General features: G+C 40.0%; 1 protein-coding gene across 2 annotated transcripts in view; it reads right to left on the reverse strand.

The window, feature by feature from the left end:
* Positions 1–19,985, reverse strand: part of PDE3A (phosphodiesterase 3A) — a 242,609-nt gene that overhangs the window by 35,711 nt on the left and 186,913 nt on the right. For both annotated transcript variants that reach the window (XM_032688570.1, XM_032688571.1), the window contains 4 exons: positions 11,280–11,540; positions 8,374–8,528; positions 4,867–4,982; positions 855–1,074 (listed from right to left, as the gene is read on the reverse strand). In XM_032688570.1, coding sequence (XP_032544461.1) covers positions 855–1,074; positions 4,867–4,982; positions 8,374–8,528; positions 11,280–11,540 — 752 coding nt within the window. The remainder of the gene's footprint in view (positions 1–854; positions 1,075–4,866; positions 4,983–8,373; positions 8,529–11,279; positions 11,541–19,985) is intronic.

Here is a 19,985-nt window from a genome sequence, read left to right on the forward strand (position 1 = left end):
CTAATCACAAATCACTCACTGCTACGACCAGAAGTGACATCTAGTGAGTAAGGTAACCCTGAAACGGCACTGGAACAGGTTTAAGAGTACCAATGTTTCCCACTGTTCTGGACAAATATTGCAAACTCCACTAATATAATTTAGCAACTGAATCCTTTCTGAGAAGATAAGCAGAACAACTTTCTTTCCAAAATGCTGATTTTGCAAAGCAGGATCAGCCTGTGTTATCTAATAAAGGGCCACTTTAAAGTGTGAAATTAAACTGTGTAACTCTAACTCTTAGTACTTGAAAGAATTTATCTGCAGTTGATTTCTGAAAAAAAATCCTGACTTTACATAATCTGACTCTGCCTAGGGAACACAGCACCAGCTCCTCCTGAGAGAATGCTCAAAATTGTGTAGTCTTCAGGGATTGTTGGTACATCTTTACCAGAAGCCTACAGGCCAGAATCTTTTAAACCCTCGCAGTCAGATTTTTTCTATCAAACATCAGGTGCCTGCTGTGGAAGGCTTGGCCTGTGACCTGAAGGTGACTATTCATATTAGGGGGCATGGTGTAAAAAACACAGGTTGTTAACGTGAAATCCAACTTTGGGATCTGCAAATCACTGGCAAAGAATTTATTTATGAATCAGACTGTCCATTTGACATCACTAAAAGCAATAAATGTAGCTAACACCCCTTCACTTTAAAAGTTTTGTAGCATCAGTCTACACAATAAGTCAAATACTACAAACTTGAAATGTCAATACACAATACTGCAGTAAATCACAAAATCTTGTATGTGGGCCAAAAGACCATGTTTATGAGAACAATGTGAAATTAATCCTACTCATGTCAAATTACAATCTTACCTGCTGCAGATGACAGAGGGGCTGATAACAGGATCTGACAGGGGAGGCGCACTCTGAGAAGAAGTTAAGACTTTGTGTGGCTTTAAGCCCTGCTTGGTGTCAGTGTCTGTAGAGTCTGGAAATGACACAGAAGATGTTTTTCCAGTAGGACTTGTGGCAGGGGTCCCCTGAATTGGTGAATGGCATGGGGAGGTGAGAGGTGAAATATTTGGTGGGATACCTGGCAAGAGAAAAGAAGAGTCTTGTCAATTAACAGAAGTGGCAAATGGTTGCATTAGTTCACTGTGCAGAAATACTCCTCTTGAGATGCACAAGTACCAGCACAGCTTTCAAACAGAAAAATAAGAGAATACCCTACTCCACTCTGAGCCAAGTCCAGGGCTGTCACGGGGAGATGAAATTCCATTAGTATCAGCCACTTCTACCTGCTGAAGACCTGGCTCAAAATACAAAGCATATTTTCCCTTGAGCAGGATGCACTAACTGGCAGGCATGAAATGAAGAGCATGTGTTAGTGGCGTGACTATTGGTATCAACATGTTCTACTGACAGAGACACCAAACTCCAAAGTTCCCAGACCCATCTGTAGATGCCAGATCCATCTTTGTTTTGCTGTCTCCATCTGTAAAGCCAAGACAAGAACAGCTTACATACATTCCCAGAAAATTTGGATTTTTACATGTTTGAAGACTAGGAATAAACCAAAAAACCAATTTTTAGTGGTCATCCATCACATAAAACACTGCACCTCTGGTGCCATTTCTGCATTCCTCGCAGATTTTGGCCTTGGCCTTGTGCAGCTTGAGTTTAGTTTTCAATATCTGTTGCTCACTAAGGGAACTTGTAACCATTACCTGTACCACGTGGTATTGTTACTCCTGAGCTAGAGTATCAGGAACTGCCAATATCCATGTGTGAGCACTACTGAGATGTAGTTCTCTCTGACCCTTATTCTGTCTAAGCACCACTGCAAAGATGAAATGCATCAGCTGATCCAGAGCTTGAAACAAAGTGCCGCCCTCTTTTTGAATCCACTTTACATTTGTCTAGTCTCAGACAAAATTCCAATCAAAGCATAGAGGGGCAAACTTAATCTATCTTGAAAGGAAATGCACATAAATTGAGTTACCTCCTGTTCTAAAGTTTGTAGGAACTCAGTCCCAGTTAATTTACCACATTCATCTTCAAAGCCAAATGATAGAGAGATCTTAGGAACTTGAACTGGTTTTATGTTTGAATTGTGCCCACTATCTAAATGTATTCCAGACACAAAAATTATTTTAGAATAAGGCAATATGTTGCCTTATTCTCAGTTTATGAAATACTAACCTTGCAGGATATATGTATGCAGTTCCAGTGTTTTTTCCTGATAGCAACTTTCTGTGATATGAGGCTAAAATATGATTTATTTTTGACAATCCAAGAGTTAAAAAAAAAATTCTGACAGTTATGGAGCTGTAACTTGGAGATATCTAACATCTCCTCAGTTTTGATTAGGGTATTTCTTCAGCAAACATGTGGCATGTATTACTCTCTTAATTCAGTGACTGAAAGTAGGAAATTATGCTTGTCTTGAGATCAGAAAACTACAGCCTTCAGAGCAATTAAAATGTTATCAGATGGCCATGACACAGGGAAATTGCTTTAAGATACAGAAAACCTCTGTTTCACATTTATGAATTCATTGAGATATCGGCTTTCCATCCAAAAAAAATATGTCTTTAAAAACATTTGGCAGTCTGTTGGATGTGCAGAAGATTGAGTTGGATTATTATCTATTTTTGAGCTACATGTTACCAGGTAATATTCATGACCCTTAGAGGATATGATATGGAAGATACAATACATATGGTGATCTTTCAACAGTTAAAACAAGTCCTGGGAATTTAAACAGCCATTCTCAAAATAATGTTTCTAATCACAGCTGCCTTTCTACTGCCAGTCTGGGCTCCTGTCTCCTGACATATTTTTCGTTGTGTGTGTTTTGGGGTTTTTTTTGCTTATTTGTTTGTTTAAAGAGTAGTTTTCCAGGTTAGGTGACCACAAATAAATAAATAAATTTACAAGAAAAATGTAAACCTATTTTCAATAATCAAACATTTAACCATTACTGGCAAACGTGACAGTAAACGTGTCTTGCTACAGCAAGGAATTCTGAACAGTCAAGATAAGAGAAGAATAAAAATACAAAGAGAATTTCTTAAGTACATCCATCTGCTTAGGTACTCCAGAACTACTTCATATGTGCAGTGTTGAAGATATAAAACAGTGACTTCAACATGATGTGAAATGACATATGAAAACACTTGATTTTTTTTGTGAAAATAGATATAACTAGCAGCTGTTTTCATGCATAATTAAAGACACATTTTATAAATTAACAGATTTACAGATTTAGCTAGATCAACTTCTACTAATAATTATTGTATCTTGCCAATGGAGCTAATATATAAAAGTCTAAATAGTATTAACTATGGCAAATGGAAATAATTATTTAGTTGGAACACGAAAACAAATCATAACTAAAAATGCATAATTATAAACAGCCTAAAACATTGAAATATCAATCTTCTACACAAAATGTTGACACAAAACTTTTATTCCTCTCCATCAATACCCCTAGGAATTGCTTGTGGTGGAATGGAGATCCCCCTTCATCATGTGGGTGCTCACGTACTTGGGCAATAGAGATGCTATTAATGCTTTCTGAAAGCAGAATTTACTATATGTAAAACTGACTGATGGGGTTGGTACGTGTTGTTTTCAAATACAAAATATTATACACCCTATCCCTTTCAATTCACTGGGTAATCTCTGAAAATAACAAGTCTAAGTGTAATATTTGTTTTGTTTAACAACAAATTCCTGGATTCTTGGTACTGTATCTCCATTATTTTCCAGGTTTAATTTTATTCAATTGCCTACGTGCCTATTACCTTTTAAGATAATACTGTGTTACTTAGTCTTCCCTGTGATAACACAAAGCAGCTGCTGTACAAGAAGAGATGTTGTACAGTTCTCTTCAGTTTGAAAAGGAGATGAGATGTGACAGTGCTAGATATGCAAAATAATTGTGCAGCCGTATCTTCAAACCCGTGTCTAAGTTGGGATTCTCTGACTTTTTCAATGTCAGACCTCAGGCATGTATCAATTTCCACCTGAAAGCTGGGTGGCCAGTATCTCTGAGTAACATTATCTCAACATTATTCCATGTTTGGAAAAAACCCAGGCTGATATAAAAAAGGGAGGCCTTGTGATAATTTTGAATTACAAGTTAAAGCATGAGCAAACATTATATTATCCTGCATTTGTACAGGGAGGAGAACCCCATTACTGTGGATTAAGGCTGTTTCATGGCTGTCATATCAAACACTTAATTATCAATTACGAAGTCACCTTCTCAATTTCTTTCTCTAGTTAAAACAGGAGTAATGGGGGTTTTTTTAGAGTCTCAAAAAGCAGAGTGAAAAGCCCCATATTTCTCATCTCTAAATATCAATAAGAACTACCCCTACTTTCTCATAAATAAATATACAGAGATAGAGTTACAAAGGTTTTGTCTTGGATATGTTTGCATAAGATGGGTCAGTTGCTGCTTACAGCTGAAAATGGCATTATGCACGTTGTGCTTCAGGAAATCTCAGTCAGACAATATGCACAGACAGTTAATGTCATAAATGTTACAGAAAACACTCTGTTCTCAGCCCTGTTGAAGTCAAGGGAATTACATGGATATAAATCACAACACACAACACAGTTTTGTATCACACTTGCTGCATCATGTCATGACTAACCTCTACAAATCAAAAAGTCAAAACATTTACAATGGCATCACTATGAGCTACAGTATTTTAAGACGATGTGTTGTTTTTTCTTAAATACAGGAAATAACCATATTATATTGATGAAAAATAAGAAAAGAAGCAGATTGGACAAAGAACAAAAGCAGCTGCACTTGCTAGTCATGGGGAGCAGCTAAGTGAGCCCGACAGAGTCATGGATGCCCACTCACCTTGCCGGCTCTGCCTTTTGGCATTCAGGTGGTTGGTAGAAGACATGGCATAGGAGGTGGAGAAGGATCTGCTCTTTGTGATTGTCATCAGAATTGAGCTGTTCCAGGAGTCTGGGCTGCAAAACCAGAGCACAAACAAGTACAATTTGACACAGGAAAAAGCCTCAATGGCAGATCTTAAGAAGTTAGGAGCTGCAGCAAGAAATATGTGATACTGGGGTAGCATAAAATCTGACAAGGAAAACAACATCTATGGGCTGGCTGAACTGCAGTTTGTGAGGTGCTCAGTACCGTGTTCAGCAAAAATATTTACAATGCAGACACTCCAAAAGCTGGGCTTCCTTTGCTGCTGAGGCCTATTCACTTTATTTATACAGATGCCTTCTTTATATTGTTCTGACAGTACACAGAGGTTCAAAAGTTGACTTGAAATAAGTTAAATTTATATTCTCTTTTAACATCTCCTTAAAAGAGCCAGAAATGACTCAAGTTCTCAGTGTCACTAAAAGCCCAGCATCCTCTGCTGCTGGTGCCACAGCAGATACCCACCAACCCTTAGGGCAGTGGAGGAGTTCCTCAGGGGACCGGGGAGGTCCAGAAGCACCCTGCATGGCCATGGTTCCTGGTGTGCCCCTTCACACTCTAGCCACCTGCATTCCCAAAAAAATCCTACTGACACACCCTGAAGACATCGGTCCAAGAGAAACATACTGAGGGAAAATAGGGGGCATTTGTCTCTGGGTGTGGAACAAATGCTTGTCCCCTACAACAGCATGGGCCAACGCTTTCAGCCTTCAGGCTAGAACTCTCTACCAAAATTCTTCTGTACAGTGATAAAACTGTATTTATAATTGTTTTCCCAAATGCCACTCATCACATTTCAGCTGCTTGCAGGGATGCAGCACTGGTTCTTACGAAGCAAGGCCTGTGAGCCCAAGGACAGATCCAACGGGCATCTCAGGCTCCACGTTCCCCCTCACAGCCTCACATGCAAGTGATGAGGTGACACGCAAGCCAGAAGACAGACTTTTAAAGCAGTCTAGCTCCAGCTGACCTTGAAAAAAACTTGAAAGAAAAAATAAGCACTCTGAAAGAAAAAAAAACCACGTAACACTGTGTTACACCTCTGCAAACATATTGTTTTGGAAGAGACGTACTACCTACAAAATAATTGCTGGCTGACTTCATTGGCCCAAATTCCTATAATCTGTGATGAAATGAGACAAAGAAAGATTCCAGATGGGTTTTTAAAAATTTTCTTTGTTTGTTTTGTTTTATGGTTTTATTTTGGTTTTTAGTTAACATGAAGAATATCACACACTGGCCCACTGTAAAGTTCAAGAAAAACCCCAAAAATCCCCCAACCACATTCTTTGACTTCCTAAGGGAGAACCACTGGATATAGAAGTGACTGAGGGAGAGAATGTAGAAGTTCTATTATTTTTTCCATAAGAGGACCATGTCTTACCAGTTTATTGACATAGGGTTGGAAGAATACAAGATTACTAATCTCAAACAGAGATTTAAGGGGAATTTTTGCAAATTTGTGACTATAGAAATCTAGAGATGATGTTCCAGGCTGTGAGGAACAAGTTGCAAATTTTGTAACTGTGACATCTGCCACAGGGAAATCCCAGTATCAGCCTCTCTCCTACCCCTTCAACCTGTGAAACACTTCTCTGTGACCTGTGGAGTGTTTGAATTTGGTTTGGTACAGGGGAAGTGGCAGATAATCAAGACTTTTTTTCTCTTCAGTTCAAAATTCTTCTCCTTGAAAGAAAATCTCTCTTGGTCTGCCAAAACTTTTAAAGCTAGACTTATAGGATCCATTTTTTCCCTTTCTGGAATACACATTGTTTCTCCTACTGTAAGAGAAGTACTACAAACAGTAGGCTGGGAGGCTTGACAGAGCTATAATTATACAATTGGCGACATTAAACATAGGAAGAATTGATAGCCTGCTTAGTTGGCTCATCGTGCAGAGTTATATAACAACTGTAGGAAAGGACCAACAATAATATTTAATTGCTCTCCTTCTCCCTCTGATTCCCATCTTGGGATGCTTACATACTACGTGAGACTGGGATCAACAGCATAAATCAAATACACCCTGGGAACCACAGGTCGGTGAGTGAAGAGCATTTCCATTTGGGTCTAGCTTTTACTGAGATAGCTGGGACTCCTCACAAAGGGAATTTTGGCCAGCCACGTGTTTTTCTTGCAGTGCATTTTGCAGGCTGCCTTGAGCACCTCAATGCCCTGCATGAGGGTCTCCTCTGTGGGAATGGTTTATGCATCTGGAGGAAAGGCTGACCTTGGAAGAATGCAGCTCTCTGGAGCTGTGTTCACCCAAGATATTTAACAGCCAACACTGGTGTTCTCAGGCCCTCTCAGGTCCTATATTTACTCTGCTACTGGTACCAAATTTTGAATTTCAGAAAAGCATGTGAGTCTTCTGATAACATGACTCTAAATGCTCTTATTGAATTTGGTGCTTTGGTTCTGATCTTTCTTTCCCCAGAGCAAAGCATGTCTCCACATTCTCTCCTCCAGCTCCAAGATGATAACCCTTGCTGAGGTTGGGGAGAGGACCTGAACTGTATTCTCTCAGGGTTGCACCACAACTGACTGCCCTCCACCCTACTTTTGAAGGCTCTGCTCCTCTCTGACTAGAACAGAAGAATATTCAGGGAGCTAGAAAGGAGGAAATCCTCTTGAAATAGTTACACAACATGATCACAGTTAACAGTGCCTGGGAGCCAAGCCTTTCTTGTCACAGACAAGAGCTCTTTGCACAAGGCTTAACATCCATTCAACTTCTTCCTTCACTGTCTGCTACTGGATTATCTGCCACAGATCCTGCGGAGGGTTAAAAGCAGCTCAACTCAGGTTTTATGGTAGCATGGAAAACCCAAAATGTGAGGTACATAGGTCTGAAAGCCCTCAGACCTCTGCAAATGCCCTAAACAAGTCATCCGCTGGCTGCAAGCAGCTGAGCAGACACAACTTCTCTTTCTCCATTCCATGAGAGGACCATGTATTTTATGATACTGGCTCAGGGATCAGGCCCTGAGAAGAATGGAGGAGTGTTTTATGAACTGGTTTAGTGACAGAACCACATCACTAGGTGTGTTCTTAGAAATGGTTGGGTTACTTATTAAAATTTTTTCTTGGCTGGGCAATACCCACGCAGGAAACTGCTGCATATCAAGAAGAATTCAACCAGATATTTTGCCTTTCTTCCAATCTTATTTTGCACTTCTGAACTTTGTTAGCATAAATAGATTTTTTTTAAATTTATTTTACTTCCCAATAACACGAATAATTTTGGCACAATCTGACTAAACTTGGGGAAGCTGTTTCTTTGGCAACCCAACTTAAAGAAACACGAAGAAGTAGTTTTAACACACTTCACAGCCAGCATTTTTGAACGAGGGACATCATCACACAGAATCAAAGAAATCTGCACAAACAGAAACATAAAAGAGAGAGGAGGTAATTTGTAACCTGGATGAAGATGATTCATGGGGTTTGATGCTGGCACTGCGATCCCTTCTCACTGGAGCTGGCTCCAGGGTAGGTAATCCTGTGGCTGATGTTGTTGTGGTCCAAGTTGAGGACACTCGTCTCAGCAGTCCTGGGGGCAAACTTCTCCGTAAGCGCTGAGGAGAAATCAGTTGCTGAGAGTTTATATCAGCTTACAAACCCTTCAAAGGTGCAGAAGAAAAACCACTTCCATTTGATTAATTCTGCCTGACAACAACTAGTGAGGTACCGTAAATCTGGATTCTCCCAGGTATTGGGGTGCCTTCATTCTCCTCAAATCAACACAGCCAATGTTTTAAATGCTTGCAGGGTCTGGACCATTCTCCCTGTTTCAAATTTTAAAAAAGGTCTACACCCACAGCCCCATAGCCACAGAGGTTCAACATCTGATGTGGTCAAAGGCACTTAAACAAATTAGCAGGGCCACAAAGGTGGATTGGAGTATCTGTCATAAAAGGAAAACCTGAGAGAGCTGGAATTCCTCAGTTGGAAGAAGAGGCAGCTCAGGGTGGGTCTTACTAATGCATACAGATACCTGAAGGGAGGGTGTAAAGAAGATGGAGTCAGACTCTTTCCAGTGGTGCTCAGTGAAAGGATAAGAGGTAATGGGGCAAAAATTGAAATACGAGAAATTTCATTTGAAGGCAGGAAAATATTTTTTACTGTGAGGATGACTGAATACTGAAAGAGGTTGCCCAAAGAGGCTGTGAAGTTTAAATTCATGGAGATACTCAAAAACCAACTGGACATCCTCCTGAGCAACCTGATCGAGGTTGAGCCTAGAAAAACCTGCATGAGGGACTGGAATAGATGATCCCTGGACTGGACTAGACAATCTCCAGGTGCACTTCCAACCTCAACTATTCTATGATTTAAACTGTCATGAATTCTCAGAATCAGAGATTCAAGGCAAGAAAGGCTGTAAGAAAAATAAGGGACAGGAGTTCCAATTTTTTTCCTGCTCTATCTCCCCAATCCAAAGGTCACCCACTGAAATAAAACTCGTTTTCTGGGGTATGATGTCTCTTGATAAGCATAGAAAAAGCATCATTATTTATAGCAGATTTTTCTTGACCGTCCTGCATTTTTCTTTCACCTGATTCTTCCTTTTCTCCACTAACAGGACTCACATTTTTTTTTTTAATTTTTGAAGACAGTGATAATTAGGGATAATGATAAAGAGTCTTTTTGGATCCAGATTTGCTGTTATAGATGTTGTAATTTTGTAAGATGTTTCTCTTGTAGTTCTCATAAAATGTTTATAATTAAGAACTAAAATAAATATATCTCCACAATGGAGATCTTGGACTTTGCCAGAGGGTTAAGAAATATGAGATGGAAGAGAACTGTGGTTCTGAAGCTCAAACTTAAAGATAAATATGTTAACATACTATCTTCCTTACCCCAAATAGTGTCACATGCTTAAGGTAAAGACCCTAAATCTATATTTATACAGGTAAATAAAGGACTGCAAATAATTAGTTTTATGAACCATAATACATTTAGGTCAGTGAACTCCAGTCAAATTAGTTCTCTGTAGCATTAACTCATTTCTTCATCATTCATTTGTCTTCTCCTCACTAGGTATTGCACAACAGCAAATTGGTATTTGCTCCCTGTGTTTGCTCATGTGATGGCAGTGTTCTTCCACTTAACTTTTCCCCTCAGAGCCCAGAGTGCAGCCATGATACACATGTTCACTAAAATAAATTGGAAAATGTGGTTAAAAACCCGTGAACATCCATTTCATACATACAGCTGCTACATAGGCAAATAGGGTAACAATTATCATCACACTAAAATATAATAAAACCAAGAATCACAAGCGTTGCAATTTGGATGCTGGGAAATGCCAGAATGAACGCTGGCTGTGCCATTTAAACTGAAAAAACATAAAAGCATTTACCTGTGCAACGTACTCTGCCTATATTTAATTTTAGAAGGGAGACTGCAGTACAAAAGCATTTTGGTTTTGTTTCAAAAGTGAAATGTAGGCCTTGCAGGACAGCTAATTAGCAACAAACATACAACTCAAACTATTTCAAAGCTGATATGTTCTCTCTAGCTGTTCACTTGCTAAACGTGAGTAGCTAACACTGGCTATTTCTTGTCAGATTCCTGAGCATTTATAAAGCCATCTGTCGAAACAGTAGTAGATTTTTTTGGTTCAGTCTTCTTTTTTTTCTCAAGACCACTTCTCATGAGCTCACAGTAGTTGTCATACTAATGACTGCAATAATCTTTGTTTGTTTGGTATGCAACATTTTAAACTTGATCCAAAGCCCTGGAGGTCACCAATAGGGAGTTTTTCATTGACTACTATAGGTTTCACACTTCTGGCTAAGGGAAGAGACTGAAATTCATACAGAATTTCAAAATCCAACCTTTAAAGTGAGCAAAAAGATCCCTCATATTATTGCTTATTTCCCCAATGCTCGTTGTCAACGATAGTCACTCCTCATGCAGTGGCTCAAATCTTTTGAGTGGGAGGAGAATTTCTGTGTAAGAAGTGATGGGGCAGACCTGTGAGTCTGAATGATAAAAGGCTTCTGCTTGCTCTTCTCCCTGTCATTTCTTCTCCCAAGCTCCAAACAACAGCTGCAAGAAAATATGCACACCATCTGTGTGATCTATTCTGTGTCGAACACCATCTTCTAAACATGCCTGAACCAAAGTAAACCTGGCTGTGAGTTGAGGGATACACAGGAATTGTGTTACTATGAAACCAACGACAGACTAGCTGTCCTTTTCCAGTAGACTGTCATTGGTGCACAGGATGTTAATCTGAAGCAAACAAGCAAAAATCCCAGTGATGTACCTTTAGGGAGAGCCAAGTAACAAGACGATGCACAGGCTCCAGTACTCACCTTGGGAATGGCCAGTTTCTCTCCTTTCTCCGGACATTCCTCTGAGTCGGAGCAGGTGTAGTTCTCACTGAAGGACACCAAAGGATTCACCCTCGGCTTGTGGATGGCCTGGAAGGTTAACTGCGTGTTAAGCAGGTTGCTGACTGTTCTCAGCGATGTGCACACGTTGGGGGGCAGTGAAGGATCGGCCAAAAGGTCTGTGATGAGCCCATGTGCTTCTCCCATGACAGCGATATCCACTGTGATACTGGTACCAGAAGACTAAAGAAGAGAAAAATAACACATGTAAGACAACAGAAGTGAACAACCTGCTGAGCACTATCTAAAGCTGTGGTGAACTCCCTTCACAACTTTTGTTAAAGTGGTTACCCACAGAGTGGAAAAATAAGAACATGAAATAATTCTTTAAATAAGGAGAATGATGCTGAATAGATTGATCATCAGGTCTAATGCTCACAGTCTGCAAAGACTTTGGAACTCCATCATATCTGATTTCATAGCTTTCATCATCTGCAGCTGACAACCCATCTGAATAAATTGTTCAGGCTCCCTACAGAGACATAGTCAATGGCCAGGGGCTATTTGCACAAATAATTTTGGAGACATAGCTTAGGATGCGATGGGAGGAGTCTCTCTTGACAGATGCCTGTCTACTCACTACAGAGGCATCTAGAACAACTCACTTTCAATGCTTATGTTTGGATGAACGAAATTAATCCCAGGCATATACTGAGATCTTTAAAATATCACCATGCAACTAAACTATAGTATTCTGGTATGGTGGCAACAACATTCTTCTCCAAGAAATTGCATATTGGGCAGCTATACCAAATATGAAATGGAGTAAAAAGTGGATTTTTCAAACCTTATTTTATTCAGATAGAAATGATGAGAATAGTTACTCTACAGACTTGTATGACCAATTCAGATGGTCCTTGCTTTCTCTTGGGTTTGAAATATATACCTACTTTACATATATCATTTAGGAAGAATTATTAACGGATGTATAAGCAGAGCCAATATCAGGGACTGGCTCCTATCACTGGCAGATCTTACACACCCTAACCACGGATATAATTGATGTGCAAATGATGCAACACAAACCAACTGTGCCCCAGGAAAACTGTCTTTATATGTGCAGTCCATCCATCACACACACAGGTAATTTAACACAGCTGTAGCACTGGGCTTCCAGTGCATGCACAAGAGGGTTGATCTGTAAATGCATCTTTGAGTTTCTCCAGAACTTCCCCACAATCAGCAGCTTCAACTACCATCTGTCGTGAGAAGCAGTAGGGTACCATATTGGCAATAAGAGAAAGAGGATATTGCCAAAAGCAGGAAAGTTGTCAAGTCTGTGAATTGACAGCTATATGATACAATTGCAAAAGACTGAGGATCTTTAAAAACCTACTAAAAGAACAGTGAGACTGGATGCACACAGAAGCAGAACAACTAGAAAGGCAGGATGCATATGGAATTTCAATGCAGCAGTGACATTTCAGCCTCACTAGCTGGTGTACTAAAACCTGCCATAAATTCTGCATGGAATTGCTAATTCAAGGCACTCCAAGAGTGACCATTTTTCCTTTGCTGTGTTTCTGACACATAAGCTTAAGCCTGCTGCTACTGTTTGGGACTTACCAGCAGGTGTACGTGCAGTTTGCCAGAGAGATCATTCCAGTAGATTTCGTACTAATTTACTTCCATGTATTTCTTAGAGAAAGTTAAAATACATGGATTTCTAAATGGTGAAGTTATGTCTGTGAAAAGATCATATGAGTTTTTTGGAGTGGCAAACAAACAATATGGAGAATTGGTCAGACTTAGCAGGAGGGTGATCAGAGCCCCATCCAGGAATGACTCACCAGTGACAGTGTTTATGGACCTCAAAACACAAAGAACAGTGTAACACAGCGTGACACTGCTTTGTTCTCACAAAATGCTTTACAGGCAACAGAAAAGTATTTCTGAGGAAAGTGAAATATTAGCTGAGCGCAGCTAAACTCCTCCCCATTTGTGTAGTGTGGACATCAGGCCCCCTTGGCAAATTGATGTTTCACTCCACTGATCCACTCCTTGTGTCCTACTTCTTGCTAACACAGAAGTAAACTGAAGAACCAGAAGACAGGCCTCCTCACTCACCATCCTCTCATGCAACCAGAGAAAGAGCTGCTTCTTCTCATATTTCTTTGCCACGCTATGAAATAACATAAACCAGAAGCCGCTTGATATATTGAAGTGCTATTTCATCCTACTGAAAAAAATTAATGTCTGAACTTAATTTAATGGCTCTTTCATTGCTTAACCTCTCAGGAGTGCATGCAGAAGATTCTGGCAGACGCTAAAGAAAATTCTTAAATTAAAAGACAAGGCTTGGGATGGGAGGAATTAATTATCTATCTTAACTTCAGCCCTGAAAAACAGACCAAAGGGGAGTGAGGGACAATATGTCATTCAAAATGCCATAGAAGCCTCATATTTTCAGCAAAACTGCATAATCTACAGTTTGAAATTCTATTAAGCCTGGAGCCTGGAGTTGTTGACTGCCAATCAGAGACAGAGATTAATACTTCAATGAAGTAAACAAGTCTGACTCAGTGGGCTATAAGCAGAGGCCCAGATTTTGTACAGCAGTACTAATATTTTGCAAAGCAGCCAGCATTGTTCTCCATGATTAGCACCAAGTGGGGAGAGGGAGAGCCCTTCTCTTCTCAATGGTGAATTTTCTGCCACACGGCCTCTAACATATGAGGGATGCCTTGTCAGGTATCTCAGTGGTCCCGCCTTCACTCTGGGACCCAGTAGATTTGTCTGAATCATAACACCAGGCTGTGATGAGTTATGCCAGGACCAAGTGCATGGTCAAACCCACGCAGCCATCCACCCATCCATCCTGCCTGCAGAGAGTACGCCCAGCGAGGTCAGCACCATGCCTGTAAGGAGATCCACACTGATTTTCCCTCATCAAGACTGAAAATGAGACGTGAACCCCGTCAGCACAGCCCAACCAGGGTCACCACAGAACATCAACACGTGCAGCATGACATGCTCCATTACACAAGACTCTGAAAACATTTTACAGAGTTCAAAGACATCACTGTATTGTATTGAGCTGCTTTAAATTTGAGTATATGATAGTTAGAGTATTGTCTGAACTACTCATAATACTTAGAACCCTCAGAATGAGGGCATGTGTAAAAGAACAACAGACCAAGCTTAAATCCCTCTTGAAGAAAGAAACACAAGAGGATAAACACTGCTCTAATCCACCAATTTCAGTACATTTACACACATCCTAAGTTGGAAAGGTTTATATGTTGTAATTTAATTGCACAGTACTTGTATACAGGAAAGTACCTTCTTTTCCAAACAGTTTGAATATTTCATCTCTCAGGGTGAATTTAGAGCACTGCCAGAGTAGTCTGACTAGATAAAATTACAGGTATTTAAAGTATTATTTTCTAAAAAAGTTACAAATTGAATGCATGAAAACATTTTAAAATATTTCATTTTTCAGATTCACTACTACAAAACACTAAAGAACTGCATATACTTTGGAAACCATTATTCAGAAAGTAAATAAAAATGCCTTTCCTTAAAGGGCTAGAAAACCTGGAATTTACTTTAAAAGACATATGATGATGTGAAAGCAAGACAGTAAATTGCTGACAATTTTAGATTGATGTAATTGTACATGCACACATTTGCACACACATATATGCACAGTGTCTTTTTTTTCCAGGGTAAAAGTGCATATAAAATCCATGCTCAGACTTTGTAAGTAGTTTTCTTCTTACGTGCCTAACCTCTGCATGAACTGATTTGGATTCTTTCCAAACCACTTTACTCATTGCAACTCAAAGGCCAGATACTTGGGAACAGTGGCATGAATAAGATGTTTGCAATCAACACTAACAAACAACTAATTTGATAAAACAGAACAACAAAGAGCTAAGCTAAGGTGAATTTAATTGCACATCGGTCAGTATTCATTTGCTCATCTATGCCAATAATTGTGAATCCAGTTCTCTTCCAGGAATTTTGGAGAAGACTGGCTTACTGTTCAATTTGTGACTTCATTCCATCCCTGATTTAAGCAATGTCATGCAGTGACTAAAACTGAAATGCTCTAGGGCAGGAGGATGAGAAAGCGAACAGGCTGGGAGAAAAAAAAAAAGCAAATCCAGATCAACTAAGCATGCTCACTTTTAACTAAGATAAGAAGAAAAATTAATTCCTTGTAATGCTGAAAAACAGTGGTTTAGGCTGTGGTACGACCTGGAATTCCTAACTGGGTCCAAATGTGCTTGCAACGTGTTTTGGGACTTCTTTTCATGTACAGAAATAAATAAAAAGGGTTTTCTCCCAAAGAACGCATATAAAAAGTAAGATATTCAGATCACAGTAGGATGCATCAGAGGCTGGGGACAGACACGGATAGTTCACAGTGCCAACTGTGCAATCATCTACGTTTGCATTGGTGGGAATTTACAAGAAAACTCTGATGTGCCAAGAAGCACATATACTGCTGCAACTGCAGGACCAAACCATAAGCAGCATGTCCCACTATCACACAGACAATTTTTGTCAGGGCAGGAGACTTATCTGCAAGGAATACTCTTAAATGTCATATGAAAACAATATTCTAGCAAATTTTAAAGAACACTTAGAATTTTTGGGTTTGAATAGTTTGTTTTGGATTCTGTAACAGGACTAGAAAATAAACTTTCAAAATTTGCATAACCTTTGTTGGGCTTTTCTATTACATTTCACAAAATCCCATTAATTTTCTTTTGTTAAACTATATTATGCATAAAACTCACTCTAAGAATAGCTATTTACTGGCTAGGGGGAAAAGCAGATAGAACTGTGTAGGAGAAATGAATTTAGGAAAATAGGAATAACAATTTCCTTTACCCATAAGACCTGATAGATATATTTAGGTTACGAATTGTTTCTGTTGACTCACCTGTGAAGCAGATTTGACATCCATACACTTAAGGGATACCTTAATGCAAATAAAAGTCTTTCCCCTCCTCATTGATATTTTGTATATAATTCTCATATGACTGAACTCAGCCAGCCTAACTAAAAAACACTGTTCTTTCCACCCTACAAAAAGGATGATTATCATGGCAACACAAAACCAGTCAAAACTTCAGTATAAAAAGAAACCCCAAACCAAACCAATTATCTAACACAAACCACAATTCATTTCACTCAGTCTCATGTTAGGGGAAAAAAAAAAAAAAATCTTTATTTGCTGTGGCTTGTACAAGGAAAAGCACTGTAGGCAGAGATGCTGGCCTTTCACCACTTACACTCAAGAACACTCTGTAAGCAAAAGGATGGGGGAGGTGAGGAGGAAAAAAGAATTAAAATAAGCGGCATCCAACATATCTTCAATCTTCACACAATTACAAGCAACTATAAATCAACATTTGATGTAGTTTCCAAGTCACATCATAAATGTTCAGGCCAAGATGTCTGGAAACAAAATTAAAAGCAAATATAATTCTCCATTATTTTAATGTCCGCAGAGCAATTTGAAGGATAAACATGAATTGGCTTCTATGGAAATAATGAATCATTTTAAAGGCGCCACAGACTTAACTACTCCACCTTCCACTGAATGACTAAGGAGAAAGAGAAGTGTGCATACAATTCTTTGACATTTCACTTTTCTGTATTAAAAGCTGCAGAAGTCTTTTTATTTTTATTTCTCTCTAACACAAGATTTCAGGTTTTCTCTTCTCCGGTGAGCAAACAAGATGTTTATGAGAATTTTTTCTCCGGCTTATTGAGGCACAGCATTCCTACTGCTCTCCGGAGGTGAACCAGCCACAGGCTCTGTAAGGCACACTCTTTGCTAGGACTGAAAATAGCATCTTCCTGTTGTCTCATCACATTGATCAAAGAAAAACCCTTCCCAAGCATCAGTGTGATCACTGGCTTTGCTATTGAGTCTTTAAAGCACCCAGAGCCAGATAACTGTAAACAAGACACTGAAGCACAAAAGATGATCCCATAATGAGGGAAGACTCTGGATCTTGTGTGAACCATAACAATTTTGGTTTCAACCCTGGTTATAAGATGTTTGGAATGGCACCACCATAAGAAGAGCAGACCTTCCTGATAACAACTACATTGAACTCTGATTTGCAGAGCAGAAAATGCCACGACTGCCACATGCAGTGTGTCTGTAGCCTGAGCACAAGACGCCAGAGTCCAAGGATCACGGAGCAGTCAGAGGAAATTTTTAAAAGTAGTTCTGCAAACACAGGATCTAAAGAGATGGGTCTCACTAAGGAGTTACACTTTTTGTCCCCTCAGCAGTCACCGTATTGCAAAGACCCCTTTCCTCAGCAACAGCCCTGAGGCCACACAATCAGCAGGAGGCAGCCCTGCCTGAGGCTACATGTGCCTGCTGTGGAGTAGCCTTATACAGGGCTCTCTCTAAGCTCACACTATGTTACACTGTCTGTCAACTACTACTAAGCAAGGCCACTGATTTGGACCCTCCTCTGGTATCCCACCATAGGCTGACATAAAACTTCTAGGAAGGTAATAATCTCTGAAACTTCTTCCCATCTGCCACATTTGCTTGAAACCGTCAGAGAGGAGCGTGATCATGTAAGATAACTTTCTTTGGAAAACCTGAATGAAAATAACAGCATTCTTTAAGAAAATAACAGCATTCTTTAAAAAAGAGACACTGGTTTGAGAAGGAAATACTTTTTTTCCTTTCTTATAAAACCCATGGAATGTATCACTGTCTATAGGACACTTTGTCTGGGGTGGTAGTTGCCATCCCCACATCCTGCACCTCTACCTTAGGTGACACTATTCAGAAAGCTCACAGTTACAGCTGACTAACTTTATTCCATTACAGGGCCTTTCAGTTCGTGACAGCTTTGTCAGCCAAAGAGCTCAGACTGAAACATATACTGCCAGGTATTTGTCTGGGGTGAATTATTTCAGTGTTTGAGAAAAATTGTTCAGACATTTACAAGAAGACAGTTGGAGATTTTTATCCATGCTAAAAATTCTTAGTAAACTGATACCATTTAATCTGCAGCAGGCACTGAAGGTACAGCAAGGCCTTTTGCTTCCCCTGTCCTGATATGTCCAGATTTGGTTATATAGTCTGTGGGAAAAACAGAACCAAAGCTAGCCTTGCATGACCTTTGTGAGTTGTCAGAAACCAGCCACCCAACTGCCTGAGGACTCTGCCTGTCCTAAGTGTGCACACCTCCACATGCTGCAGGTGGGTCCTGGAGCACTGTGCTCAACATTCCAAGGAGCAAAGGATCACATTTATCCAAACTGCACTGTCAGTCTGCAACTCAGATTTACACCACAGTTATTCTTTGCTCTTGCTGAGTGATGATGTCAAGGTAACTGCTTGCACTGATACCACCAGGTTCAGGTGAGCACCTCTGCTGCTCATAGAGAAGTCTGTCTCACTGCTTTAGCAAAGAGATCTACATTAAATTAAAAAATGTGGGAGATTTTTTTGCACATCATACTCAATAGACAAACTGACCCATTGAGAGAGAGAGAGAGAGAGAGAGAGAGAGAGAGAGAGAGTGAGAAACAGAGAACACATCTGAGTTCTATGCAGTTTTGGTGCCATCTGTAACTTTCAAGGCAGACTATCAGTTGTTACTTTCAGGTCACCTAGGAAGCTTTTCCAGATTCATTGCATGCGCCAAAAGAAAATATCTTTGTGGACACTGGCAGCCAAGCAGCAGTAAAAAGATAGATGCAGAAATAATCTGAAGGAGTGGGAAGATTAGATTTGGTAAGATTCATGGCCTACAGACTAGGAAAGTCTGCACCCGAGTGGATGCAAATTCTGGTCATAACCCAATGCAACTTAATTCCCTGTCATTTATATCTGACAGAAAGGACCTCAAATTAACTAACTCCACTGGTACTGACATGAAGTAGTACTTAATTTTCCACATTTCCCGCTGCCACAGTAGAGCACAGCTGGAAAACTCCAGGAAGCGTTGGAGAAGGGGGCAAAGGATTGTCCCCAGAGTGTGGGCCATGGGGAGCAAGGGGCATTCTGTAACCAGCTGTACATGTGCTCTGCCTTGGGCTCCTGGGGAAATCCCAGTCCAAGTGAAGACACTCAGGGAGATGTGATGACCTTCTGCATAAGGCATGCCACAAGAAGAATCCAGGGAAAGCAGCTCCTGGAAGGAGGCAACAGCACAGGCTGAACTTCCTGGCTAAGAGCCGCTGGTCACAGCTTGCAAACCTTGTGGAAACTCTGACACTATGTTTGATGTTCTCAGCAGAGCCTTGGGGACTCAGTCACCCAATTCCAAGGGACTTTCCGTGCTATTTGGCTGCCTAAAAACATTAAACTATCACGATTACCCCAGCCCTAAGAACTACTTGACGACGTAGAGCGGATCACAGCCAGTCACAAACAGTCAGGGTTTATTATTTAAAAAGCAGACATCACTCCAACTAAACTAGGAACTTTAAAAATTATTGCTTTTCATTAAAACACAGCAGATGGGAAAAATTAAATTCTAAGCGGGGCTCAAATCTGCTTTGAATAACACAGAGTGAGGAAAACAATTCTGTACTTCAGAGACTGTCCTCAATTGTCTTACACTATTGTTCTTCAATTTGTACATCAGATGGTCACAAATTGGTGGCTTGAAGCTGATAGTTTGTGTTCAT

The sequence above is a fragment of the Chiroxiphia lanceolata genome, chromosome 5, assembly GCF_009829145.1.
Source record: "Chiroxiphia lanceolata isolate bChiLan1 chromosome 5, bChiLan1.pri, whole genome shotgun sequence".
In the NCBI taxonomy this organism is placed as follows: Eukaryota; Metazoa; Chordata; class Aves; order Passeriformes; family Pipridae; genus Chiroxiphia; species Chiroxiphia lanceolata.